The 13,184-nt window shown below is 36.3% G+C and overlaps 3 protein-coding genes across 3 annotated transcripts; 2 read left to right on the top strand and 1 right to left on the bottom strand.

The window, feature by feature from the left end:
• The first annotated feature begins 12 nt into the window (after positions 1–12).
• Positions 13–6,884, top strand: LOC124913780. Its single transcript, XM_047454196.1, has 18 exons — positions 13–537; positions 641–871; positions 990–1,180; positions 1,265–1,436; positions 1,936–2,073; positions 2,390–2,576; positions 2,662–2,807; positions 3,134–3,310; positions 3,423–3,533; positions 3,622–3,741; positions 3,835–3,991; positions 4,103–4,266; positions 4,380–4,466; positions 5,107–5,435; positions 5,599–5,680; positions 5,774–5,913; positions 6,007–6,220; positions 6,307–6,884. Exons 1-18 carry the CDS (start codon positions 247–249, stop codon positions 6,622–6,624), a joined length of 3,255 nt encoding a protein of 1,084 aa, XP_047310152.1. The 5' UTR covers positions 13–246; the 3' UTR covers positions 6,625–6,884.
• Positions 6,885–7,200: 316 nt separating this feature from the next.
• Positions 7,201–11,087, bottom strand: LOC124916174 (glycosyltransferase family 92 protein RCOM_0530710). Its single transcript, XM_047456903.1, is given in 8 exon segments — positions 7,201–7,639; positions 7,734–7,808; positions 7,891–7,940; positions 8,017–8,206; positions 8,261–8,616; positions 8,775–8,781; positions 9,351–10,866; positions 10,967–11,087. Coding segments are annotated over 8 exon segments (2,634 nt in total). The 3' UTR covers positions 7,201–7,320.
• A 481-nt stretch (positions 11,088–11,568) lies between these two features.
• On the top strand, positions 11,569–12,817 carry LOC124913781 (transcription factor MYB20-like). The gene is made up of 3 exons (XM_047454197.1): positions 11,569–12,073; positions 12,139–12,268; positions 12,359–12,817. The coding sequence occupies exons 1-3, from the start codon at positions 11,941–11,943 to the stop codon at positions 12,804–12,806; spliced, it is 711 nt and encodes a 236-aa protein (XP_047310153.1). The 5' UTR covers positions 11,569–11,940; the 3' UTR covers positions 12,807–12,817.
• The last annotated feature ends 367 nt before the right edge of the window (positions 12,818–13,184 follow it).

Consider the following 13,184-nt stretch of genomic DNA (forward strand, 5'->3'; position numbering starts at 1 on the left):
TTAAGTAAAAGTGTAAAACATAAGACTCTCTCTCTATATACACTATTACTTACAGTACCAAATCTAGCTTAACTTCGAATCATGCACAAATTCATATAGTTTTCTTCAAGGCGCGAGTAGATCTTCCATCAGGTTGATCTAGATTTCCTTTATTACTCGTCGATCTGAAACTTCTTTCCATTTTGCTTGTTTTGCACTAGAGTTCTTGAGTAGCCTAATCGATGTGGAGTAGGAATTAATACGACAATGGGAGATTTTAAAGCAAGATGTAAAGTTGCAATATTGGTCATTCTTTTCATATGGATTGGTCTTTCTGCTCTTTACGGATTGTTAAAACCAATTTCAAATGGATGTGTGATGACATACATGTATCCTCAGTATATTCCTATCTCATCATCTGAAACCATCTCAACATCCAAGTATGGACTATACTTATATCATGAAGGATGGAAGAAGATTGATTTTAGTGAGCATGTAAGGAAGCTTCGCGGTGTTCCTGTTCTTTTCATTCCTGGAAACGGTGGGAGCTATAAGCAGGCAAACAATCATCTTCCTTTTTATTAGATCCAATCATGAACTTCATAATAATAAACTTTCCCTTTTTTAATTTGCAAAATGTATATGATTTCTGTCATCACAGGTTAGGTCATTAGCATCTGAATCTGATAGGGCGTATCAAGGAGGTCCACTTGACAGTACATTTTATCTAGAAGCCTCTCTTGACGATATGAGCTCGGCTGGATTTTCTTTACCAAGGCAGTATACTTCCATGCTAGATTGGTTTGCTGTGGACCTTGAAGGTGAACATTCTGCAATGGATGGTCAAATTCTGCAAGAACATACAGAATATGTGGTTTATGCTATTCACAGGGTATTGTTTTACTAGCATTTCTTGCATAGTTAGGTATTGATAGTCCAATATGCTCAAATATCGCGATGTTTACATTGAGCAGATGCAAATATTAACTCTGATACTTTCTTATGCATAGATTCTTGACCAATATAACGATTCACGTGAAACTCAAGTAAAGCAGGGAGGTTCTTTCTCTAGGAGTCTTCCAAAGAGTGTTATATTGGTGGGTCACTCAATGGGAGGGTTTGTTGCTAGAGCTGCAACCATACACCCGCATTTGAGAAAGTCAGCTGTTGAAACAATTGTCACTCTATCAAGCCCTCACCAGTGAGATTCATGATTATTGATTGTCTTAGTGAATTTAGTTTGGCTTTTCATCTAGACTTGTATAGTGATACTCTCTTTATTCAGGTCACCCCCTATAGCATTGCAACCTTCCTTGAACCACTATTATGATAATGTGAATCGGGCTTGGCAAAAGGGATATGAGTCTCATGTTTCAAGAAGCGGACTTCATCTATTGGATCCTCCTCTCTCTCATGTCGTTGTTGTCTCCATCTCTGGTGGAATTCATGATCATCAGGTAATATGTTTATTTTTCATTAGTTTCTTGTAACTGTTCTTGATGCATAATGTTACATTCCAAATTGAGAATTAAGGGTGGTTTGGGTTGAAGAGTGAATTGGCCGAAAAGTTGAAAAATCAGAGGGACAGGAAAAAGCAGAAACTGCTTCTTTCAATTGATTCAACTTCAACAACTACCTTCTCTAACATTTTCACTCGATTTATATGTGAATCACTGCTAGAGTACAAGTATTTACAGTTATACTTTAATTACAAGAATGCTATAACATCATCCTATCATTTACATTCCTAACACATAAGTTATGACACATTGATATGTCTATGTTTATTGATCTGTGTCAACGAGGAGATGAGAACACCGAGGCGATGATTAAAGATGCTTATCGGCTGCTTTCTCTTTTCCTGATGTTTATGTTTAGTTTCAATTATTGTCTTGTGAATCTGTTCATCCTTGATAGAATTTTGGTTGCATGTTAACTTTGTTATTTATGATCTAGGTGCGGACCAAGTTAGAGTCCCTGGACGGTATTGTTCCTCCCAGTCACGGTTTTATGATAAGCAGTTCCAGCATGAGGAATGTCTGGTTATCAATGGAACACCAGGTTATCATGTGGTGTAATCAACTTGTTGTGCAAGTAAGTGGATCTCCTAGTTTGTTTGATGTAGGGGGTTTTTGGAATAAACCGTTTTTTTGGAGAAAAGAGTTGTTTGATCAAAAAGTCGATTATTTGGGTTCAATGACTAAAATATCCTTAGTATTTAATCTTTTAAAATGTTATAAAGAATAAATAAAAATATTTTAGTATTTTAGTTGATGATTTGATGGAAGAAATGATGATGTGAGTATAATTTATTTGGATTAAATCCAAATAATTCAACATCAAACAAACCCCTAGTTTGGAACATCTATTAAATCACATCATGCAATTGTGAGTCCTTTTATCTTTTCAGGTGTCCCATACATTGCTCAGTCTGGTGGACCCACAAACTGATCAGCCATTAGTTGATCCAAGGAAGAGACTTACTGTATTCACTAGAATGCTTCAAAGTGGGGTACCACAAAGTTCAAATTTGTTGAAGAATTCATTAACTCGTCCACTGTCGAAATTTCATGTTGAAGATGGGAAACAGCTTGCTGGTACATCTTTTCTCCCTTACAAGACCCTTCTTTTCCTTACTAATTATGTAAAAAAATGATGCCAAATTGAAAAGTAATACTTCAGGAACTCAGGGGCATGAGCTTTCTCCTTGCCCTTCTAATCTTCATTGGGGTGATGATGGTCTAGAACGCGACCTATATATCCGGACAGCTACTGTTACTGTTCTAGCAATGGATGGGAGAAGACGTTGGATGGATATCAGAGAACTGGTTAGTGTTCTTATTTTGTTGTGGAGGTTAGCATGCCTTTCTTATTTGGCGAAGTTCTTTTTTGGTTTCTTCCGTTTTCCCACACATGCCTGCGAGTGAAGTATAAGAAGATGGTCTGGGTTGAAGACAGTTATTGACAATACTCAAAATCAGAATTGATTATGTAGAAGATATTTTAGTTTGATTAGTGATGAGCTTGTAACTTGAACATGACCAAGTATCAACAGTAGAAATTTTGGTGCTTTTACAAGTAGTGCTAAATTTTCATGCATTTACAACCTGTCATTTTTTTTCACTGCTTACCTTGAAACTTAATAAATTCTTAGGGTTCCAATGGGAGCAGCAACTTCTTACTTGTTACAAATCTTCAACCATGTACGGGGATCAGGCTGCATCTTTGGCCTGAGAAAGGAAAATTAGGTTCTGACCTTCCAGTCAGTCAAAAAGTTCTAGAAGTAACAAGAAAAATTATGCAAATTCCTTCAGGACCAACACCGAAGCAGGTACCAAGTTTTGCATTTGCAAGTTTTTTCCCATGAGATTGGGTATAAGGTGGTTGCTGCCTTCTCTTTATTTTGTCTAGTAGCTTCATATGTGATCTGAGCTATTTCTCAGATTGAACCAGGTAGTCAAACTGAACAACCTCCTCCATCAGGTGTATTGTGGTTGAGTCCTGAAGACATGCATGGCTTTCGGTTCTTGACCATCTCAGTCGCACCTCGTCCGGTATGGCATTGCCTTATGCCCCTCAATTTCCAATTCCGTTTTCATTCTTAAAGTTGTTAAAGAAGAACATATTATGATTTTCCGACAGACTATTTCAGGCAGGCCTCCCCCTGCAGCTTCTATGGCAGTTGGGCAGTTCTTCAATCCAAAAGATGGGTTGACAGAGTTATCCCCTTGGGTGTTGTTTTCATCATCGTATTCTGCTGAGGTCAGTTGTCATTATAAGTGAGATTGTGGCCTCTAATTTTTGTTTGCTTATACATCAATTAACTGCTTCATTTACCTGAATATTCTTGTGCAGAACATAATATTGGAAGAGAATCATCCTCTTGCTATCAACTTATCACTGGCTATTGGTGTGGGTCTTTTACCAGCTAAGTTATCTTTGAGAGCGACAGGATGTGGAATTAAAAGATCTGTATTGACTGTTGAGAATTCTGGAAATGTGGAGAATAGCAGTAAGAAACTATTTTTTAGTTTTGGTTTCTGCAATGTTTAACTTCCAGCATCTTTGCAAATTTAAGAGTCCTCTTTGGTTAATCATTTGGAATCATGCAAAATTTTGTCAGAACTTTGCAAATTGCGCTGCTTTCCACCTGTAGCACTTGCCTGGGATGTTACATCTGGTCTTCACATATTCCCAAACTTTTATTCAAAGACCATTATGGTAGATTCTTCATCAGCACTTTGGGGTTCCTCATGGGGTCCTGAGAAAACCTCCGTTATCTTGTTGGTATGTATTTTTAGCGCTTAGCATGCAATAATAACAGGTTCAACATGGCTTATTTCCATTGAGAGTTTGTATAATTCATTTTCAATAAGTAAGTTGATTTAATGTTGCTGCAGGTTGATCCACATTGTTCTTACATTGTGAGTCTATCTGTTTCTTCCACTGCTGCTGCGGGGAGATTTTTGTTGTTGTACGGCACAGAGGTAACTATTTCAATCTCAAGCTTTTGTGTTCTTTTTGTGTAGTTGCATAATGAGATGTATAATGGGCTGTTTTGGTATACCATTTTCTCACGTTGATCATGATCTAGGAAATCTTCGTTTGTGATGTTTGCCAAAGATCAATATTTTAGAAAATAATTTGTTTCACATCTTATAAAAAATAATCTCATCATGATTAAAAAAAATCTCTATACCAAATGAAACAAAAGTTTACGCCATAATATAGATCATGATGTAACAAATAATTTGTATGCCGAGTGAACTAACAAAAACTACACTATATTCTGGATGATTATCTTTGACATTTCTTCAATGGAATAGATAGTGACAAAATACAAGTTTGAAATAGGTTCATTGTAGACAGAGACGATAACATAAATTTATTTTTGTTTTTGTGTGTGGAAATGTATACAAATGGGGCTGACATTATTTTAGGGTCACACCTCAGCAACTTCTGCTCAGAATGTGCTTTAGATTTTAAGGTTTGGCAATTGTCCTACAATCATGCCTAAGGATAACTTCATATCTCTGATTGTAATATAACTGCTATAACCCTGTTAAATGCATTTTTTGGTTCTTACTGTTTATTAACACATCTAAATTGCTTTTTCTTCTCTTGCAGATTGTTGGGTTTTCAATTGCTATAATATTTTTTGCCTTAATGCGGCAAGCACATGCCTGGGAGCATAATTTGTCTGTACCATCAATATTGTCAGCTATTAATTCCAATTTGAGAATACCACTACCATTTACGAGTCTTGTTGTTTTGCCTCTCTTGGTCGTTCAAATATTTTCTTTCATAATGTATCGTCCCTGCCCTCCATTTTTAAGCTTCGTCTCCATATCAACCAGTTGCTATATGTTTGCCAATGGTGCCATGATTAGTTTGGTATTAATCTCCCGATGGATCTTCTACGTGGGTGCATCAATACATGTTTGGATCAAATTACGGTTAGTTTACTTTCTCAAGTTTGTTTGGATTAATTACTTCCTCTTATCTGGTTTAGTTTCCTTTCATGAGACTTACCAAATAAAGGAATATCACATCCTTATTTGTGGGATCTTTTATTGGCTAATATAATGATTCAACTAACAACAAGATGGTCTTTTGCAGTTTTCAACTATGGGAAAGAAGCTTTAGTCTTGCATTTTTTAGTTGGTTTATCAATCTTTCTTCTAGCTTCTTATCATTAAAGGTATTCTTTGTAGAATCTCAAATTCAAGCTACATGATGTAATAAATTTTTCATTAAAATAAATTATTTTTTCTTGTTTTGATCTACGGAACAGGCAGTTAAGATTGCAATATTGAATCCCTTGCTAGTTACTGCAATTGTTGCAATCAGCCTTGTGTGCTTTGTTCATCCGGCACTGGGACTATTTGTTTTGCTTGTGTATCATGCGCTGAGCTGTCATAGGACATTGTCCAGGTATATTATTATGGGGATGACTTTGCGTAGATGGTGAAATTGCATTTTTTTAAGCAAGGCATGAACAGTGAATTAATCCATTTTGTGTGACAGCTTCTTGACTGCTTCTTCTTCTCATGCTCGGGCCGAGGAATCGTCGTCCTCCAACGAAAGCTCCCTTTCTGATGATAGTTGTTGCAACACTCCAGAATCTTCTAAAAGCTTTAGTGAAACCCAATTGGAGATATTCCACCACCAACACGGCTTGCTTATCTTGCATCTTCTTGCACTACTGATGTTTGTCCCATCCCTAGTGGCATGGTGGCAGGTAATAAATAATATGGATGATTATTTAATCTTTGGTTTAAGAAAAAGAAGTTATTTACATAGAATTTTTGTTGTTTCTTGCTGTAGAGAATGGGCATGGGTCAAACCTTTCCGAGGTTTGTGGATTCTGCTTTATGCAGTGCAGTGATCCTCCACGCCGTTTGTGATTCAAAGCCTGAATTCAATTTCTTTTTCTTTCCGTTGGCGAAAATCTTCCCTAGTTGGGAGTTAAGATTGAGTTTTGCCTATATGATCGGTGGTTATTATACTTTTATCAGTGGATTAAGCCAAGAACCGTATAAAGCATTCTACCCAATGGGAATTATCGGGTTAATTTCCTTGGTTTACAGGATCGTCCGAAGAAGAAATGGAAGTAATAGCCGCAAACATTCTCATAGACACTAAAGAAAGGAGCTTAAGTTGGTGGTGTTGTTGTTGTTGACCGATTTAAAACATTTTTGGTTTTGTTTGGTGGCTGGCTATCAGATTTAGAGCTTTTTTGGATTTTTCTTCCTTGTCCGTTTGTCTGTCAATAGTAAAGAAACATAGTCTCATTGGATTCAACGTTTTTCTTTCTTGTGGATGATAGATAACAAAGGCAAGGACGAGATGCCGCACAAGACTAGATCAGCTTCTTTTCTTTGTTATATATTATTTGTTTGATATCTTCAAAGCTCAAACAACTATGCTTGATTCTTATAAAGAAAGGCGTCTGTCAGATGAGTCCTCAACTTGTATGTTGCTGAGAAAGATTAGTGAATAGTAATACCTCTCGGTAATGATGGAACTTGGAAGCATTTTTGAGGGAGCATTCATTGTACTTAATTTGTAGCAGAAAAAGAAAATATCTGAAATCTATACATGGGTTGTTAACTTGTTTGATTGGTTAAGGTTAAATGTAATATGATTTGTTTTCTTCTTCTTCTTCTCTTTTCTTATATTCATGTGTTTTGATTGGAGTTAAGATGGTCACAAATTGACTTTCAATGAAACATTTTCTTGGGGAGTTCATATTTCATAACAAAGATTGTTATAATGTAGTTTAATTTTACGATACAACCGACATAAAAGAGAGAACTCAACAAATACTACTGTGTTAAGCTAAGTTCTTCTCCTCCTCTGGTCTCTGCTGCTGCTAAACGCCTCCATGAAATCCTGTCTTTGTAGCCTTAGGGCCAATGCAGCATCTTGGTCCTCGATCCTCCTCCTTTCATCCCTTGCTCTTCTCCGTCTGGATTGTTCATTCTCCACAGTCCGATTCACAATACTATTCATACTGTTGTGATTATTATTATTGTGTCTTGAAGGATTTTGGCGTTCTACATTTTGGAGGGCAGCCTTCCTCAATTCAACTTCTTGTGGGAAAAGAAGTTGTATCGTGTTCCAGAGGACTGTGTTCACTGTACAAGATCTCCCATTGCTAGAACAAACCAAAACCCAAAATCCAAATCAATACAGAAAACCCAACAATAATAATAATGTAAAATTGTCTCGAACACAAGATTGGTTGCAACCTGATTAGCTGCCTGCACTTTGGGCATTTCTTCCCGCATTTGTCTGCTGCAGATCTCAAGCATTTCTTGCAAAAGCTGCAATATTTTTCATTATTATGCATTTTCAGGCTATAATAGACCATTTTTACTCATGTACACATTGGTTTGGAGAGTTTACCTGTGCCCACAAGGAGTACTACTGGGTTCAAAGCAAATCTCTAAACAAATCTGTCAAGAACATAACAAGTTGAATTAACAAGATGAAGACATTTTTCTTTTTCAATACGAGGATAATCATTATTACCGCGCAAGAAAGCTCTTCTCTTAGTCGATCCATACATGGAAGAGCGGATTTTGGACATTCTTCGTCTATCTTCTTCTTCTTCTTCTCATCATCCGAGCTGATTTTGATTTTCACATTCTTCTTCTCACTATCAGCCGAGGTTTCGATTTCATCAAGGTCGAGAATGGGTATGCTCTGGACTTTGCGCTTCCTGAACCACCAAAAATTCCAATTGAATATGTAAAAAGGGTGGAAATTATCAGACAAATTTATGTGCGCTTACCTTTTAGAATTGCTGGGCGGAGTCTCGACGAGCTGTAGATCAACGCGTTTCTTTTGCTTGAGGCTTCTTTCGGGAGTGTCTTCAACAACAAGACTAGCGAACAGAAGCGCCTCCTCATCCCAACCGGCCATGGCAGCGGCTGACCTAAATCCGGGGCTGAAAATACAACCGGGCGATTTGTGAACATTGGAGACGACGTTCGGTTGCTTAGGGATCTGGGGACTCTGCTGCTTTGACTCTTCAGGCACCATTGTTGGCGAGAGATGATTGATTGAGGCGAGATTGATGGCGGCGGAGACTGTACACTGTGTAATGATTTGATCCAAATCTCCCGGCTCCTAGGCAACGGTCGAATTTCTGGAAATGTTTTATTTTTTAGGGTTTGGTTTAAATTCAAATCCTGTGACAGCTGTTTCCTTAAAATAGATGGGCCGGGCTTGTTTGATATGATATTTCTTTTCAAAATAAACTGAGTTTTTAGAATAGTTTATTATACTTGTCCACTTGTTAATTGTTAATAATAGATGTTATTAAATTTGTTATCATAAACATAATTAAAATATATTTTATAATATTATTTCATATAAATTAATATTTTAATAAGATTTTTTTTTTCTTTTTTCAAATGTTAAAAATTGGTATTCATAAGTTTATTTTTTTATTTTAAATTGAAGGAGATAGCATGATCTTATTTCAATTTAAATTTTTTTCTTTATATTCTTTTGAACGTACAAAATATAAATAAGTCTTTAACCAATTTTATTTATTTATTTTCATAATACTAGTAAAACTGAATTTGAGTTAAAAATAAATATAATAAAATAATAACCACATCTTATCAAATAACATGGAATTGTATTAAAATCAGATGACATAAAAAAGAATGAAAGAAATTAAAAATCATTGCCAAATAAACAAAAATGAACTCAACAAAGTTTTTTCATTATTTTCTTTAAATCACATTTAGTCTTTCTACCTATTTTTCATTGCTTTTGTTCTCTTATATGTTGTATGTTTGTAGTAATAATACTATTAATTATTTTTAACTTTCATTTTTCCTTATCATTCTTGCCACGGCAAAATTCCTCTAAAATTATTTATTACTCGATTTTTCAATCTGGTATCATTCACCTCACAAAACCAGCTCGACCAATCGAGCGGTTCAATTGCCCTAGTTCCGAGACCTGGTGTACGATCCTTGGACCCGACATTTTGGTCTTCTTCCCAATCCGTAACGTATGTCGCTACTCTCCTCCTAAACTTTTCCTTAAATACTCGCCACACTTGATACTTATAATGATTAACCACCATTACATTCCTATCCATATTTATATGCCTAAAACCCTCCCTCAAATCAAAATGGTGCACCAAGTTTATTAGGCTCGAGTTAACCGCATCAACCCTCACAATGCTCTTGTGCCTCTCTGGCTGAGCCATTCGACAAGTATAACCCGCAATCACCCCCTCGGACGGGTCTTTCTTCCTTCCCGATGGTCCAAAACTATGACATGACATCCTCAATTCTCCTATGTTGTTGTCGGTCATAGATTGATTGGTCAATACTTCATGCAATGATTGTCCTAAAGGAAGATGCAAGAACTCATCTACATCAATGAACCCAACCCATTCGCATGAATCCCTCGCCCGAATAGCACAATGGGCAAACCCGGCTTCTTGGGTCTTGATCCATGGCCAAAGATGTCGGGTTATATTATATTTCATTGAATTGTTCAAAGACCCGATCACTTTTTCAATGTCATCATCGCTATTATTATCATAGATGAACCATCTTTGAATCCCTATATGGGAATGATACATCACCCATTCTTTCATGAATCGGGCTTGATTCATTAACATGGTACAAACGCACATAAGATGTTCCTTCCGACCCGTCGGGTCGGGTGTCATCAGTCGAATATGACCCGGTCGAGCTACTGACCGGATAATGCCTTTCCCTTTCATTCGAACCGAAACCTTTATCGGGTTACCATCATTTCCTCCAAATGAGCCGCCACTTAAAATGGTTAAAGGGGTTTTGCATCGTACGATCTCTTGACCGATCGATATCACTTCTGATCGTAACAAGAACTTAGATCTCGTGAAATCCCAACCGTACACGCATTCGAATCGTGATGAATTGTAAACTCTTGCCTGCCGTAGATTGAATCCCTTAACGAAGACCACCGTAGTGTTATCGCGGTCTATCAAGGCTTCGTACGCTAGAAAGTTCCAACGATGGGTGGACTCCATCGACACGTGTACGAACGAAACAACATCGGACAATCCTACGGCGATTGATGACAAGCTGAGGCCACGTGGCAGAGGAGGACACCGCACGATTTTTCCGTAGGATGGTTCTTCGTCTACTGTAATCGGCGACAGCTTGAGCTTAGGTTGGGTATAGTTGGGCGAAGAATAAATACAATTGATGGAATCTTGCGTAATTTGTGGTAACGATGATGGGTAGTTTAGGAAAATCAGCACTTGGTCGGGGAATACAACTGTTTCACGAATAGAGATGACCGGAATGCTGCCGGAGATGGGTTTGGTAATAGTAGCAGACTGGATTAGTTCTTGATGAAATCTGTCTGTAGAAAACGACAGTTTTAGATAGAGGTTAAAAATAAAGTTCCAATCTTTCATAGTATGGTATATATTAAGGAAACGGAAAATTGAAGAATGGGTTACCTCTGAATCTGAAAAGGAAACCCAAAGAGGAGAAGGAGAAGCCGGAGAAGAAGACGATGAGAAAGATGATGATGAAGAAGAAACTGTTACATGGAAAGGTGTGTTCTTTCCTGTCTTTCATGGCAGTATAATAATAATCAGGATTTGTCTTAATTTGTAATAGACATCGATCGGATTTGTTGGGTTTATATATCTTTTTTGTTTTCTTGTATGCATGCAGATGTTTTTGGTGATGGTAGAAGAAGTAGAACGTGCCGGCGTCACCGCAGTTGGGTGGTTGAAGTCGCCACGACATAAGGCCGGCCGGCAAACATATTTTCACAAAATCCAATACAATCATTGTTGTTGTTCTTCAGAGGGGTATTTCAGTCATTCACTTATTAACCATTTTGATTTAGGACCTTAATTAGGTCTCGGTTTGATTATTCTGTTACAACTTAAAAATGAGACTTGCTAATTATTGAAGTCCTCTATAATGGCTTTTGAGGTTCTCAAGGGATGTGGAAAAGAAGAAAAAAAATTATGTTTCCGTGTTTTAAGTAAGAATCGAATGTAAATTCTTTAATCTCGATAGTTTACTTCTCATTGCTTCATCCATGCACCTTTCACTTTTTCAACTTTAAAAAAACAAGAACTAAATGGGAAATACATTAGACATATATTATTATTAGGTAGGTAGATTAATCATCAACTGATCATGATCATTGATCATGTATATGCATGTTTGGCTTTATATATAAAATTTGCAAATAATTTAAAAGTCTGAACTCAATCATTTAGCTTGTAAACATGAATATAAATTAATAATACCAAACCCATAAAATTATTGTTGTCTTTGCTGTCACAGAATCTTTGCTAATTCCTTTTATTAGTGGCATAACTATCCCCTTGGCCGATGATGAAGATGATAATCAATTCATGACCTACATATAATTTCTCTGTTTTCCAAAAGAAAGAAAGATAGATAGATCATCATGGGCAGGAAACCTTGTTGTGAGAAAGTAGGTTTGAAGAGAGGTCCATGGACTATTGATGAAGATCATAAGCTTCTCAATTTTATTCTTACCAATGGTATCCATTGTTGGAGAATGGTTCCAAAGCTTGCAGGTATTAGTTCATGTTTTAAATTGAAAGATGGTAGTATTATTATTAATTCATATAATTTAATTTAGGATTGTTAAGATGCGGAAAGAGTTGTAGACTTAGATGGATTAACTATTTGAGACCCGATCTTAAACGAGGAGACTTATCCGAATCAGAGGAGAACCAGATTATTAAACTCCATGCCCTTCTTGGTAACAGGTACTAATATGCATATCTTTTTCTTGTTATATTATTTACTTAGCTAAATATATAGTTTTTGATCAATTAATTTCATGTATATGCATGTAGATGGTCCAAAATTGCTTCGCATTTCCCTGGAAGAACAGATAACGAAATCAAGAATATTTGGAATACGCGAATAAAGAAAAAGTTAAGGGAGATTGAACATCATCATCCTCCTAGTCCTGATCAAAAGGAAATCGAATTTTCATCATCAAATACCAACATTTCGTCGTCACTTTCACTACCACTACCACCACCACAACCACACGAAGAAGAGCAATCAATTGCGATGCATCGTGATGATGATCATCCTCACCAACAACAACTGGTGGAGGAATCATCGGGCAATAAGATCATGAGCACAACAGTTGATGATCAAGAAAAATGGGTGGATGTAGTTGATCATGAATCTGCTGCATGGGATTATTATAACTTATTCAATCATCATCCAGACCCAGAAGAAGAGTTCTTCTTGTGGGATATGCCCTCTCATTTATCCCTTAATGTTCCTTAGTTTTCTACCTACTTTATTCATTTTATCTATTTTATTATAGTTAGCAGCCGCCATCAAGTGTTATTAATTTGTTCAATATATCTGTATTCAAAAATAATCCAAGTTTTTTTATTATGTCATTAATAAAAATGTTTCACCATGTAATTTAATTAAAGTTCTTTTATGTCCCAACTTGTTAAATCACATCAAATTGAAAAAAAAAATGTTTTGTTTGGTAATAGGTATGATTTTTTTTAGGTACATTTAACTATGATCTTGTTAATATGAAATTATTCCATTTATTTTTGTTTGAATTTAGTCTCTGAACCTCTTTAATGTTATAAGATAGTTTGAAAATAGATAAATTTTCTAAAACTATTTCAACACTAATTATAAAAA

The sequence above is a fragment of the Impatiens glandulifera genome, chromosome 9 (genome assembly GCF_907164915.1).
Source record: "Impatiens glandulifera chromosome 9, dImpGla2.1, whole genome shotgun sequence".
NCBI lineage: Eukaryota > Viridiplantae > Streptophyta > Magnoliopsida > Ericales > Balsaminaceae > Impatiens > Impatiens glandulifera.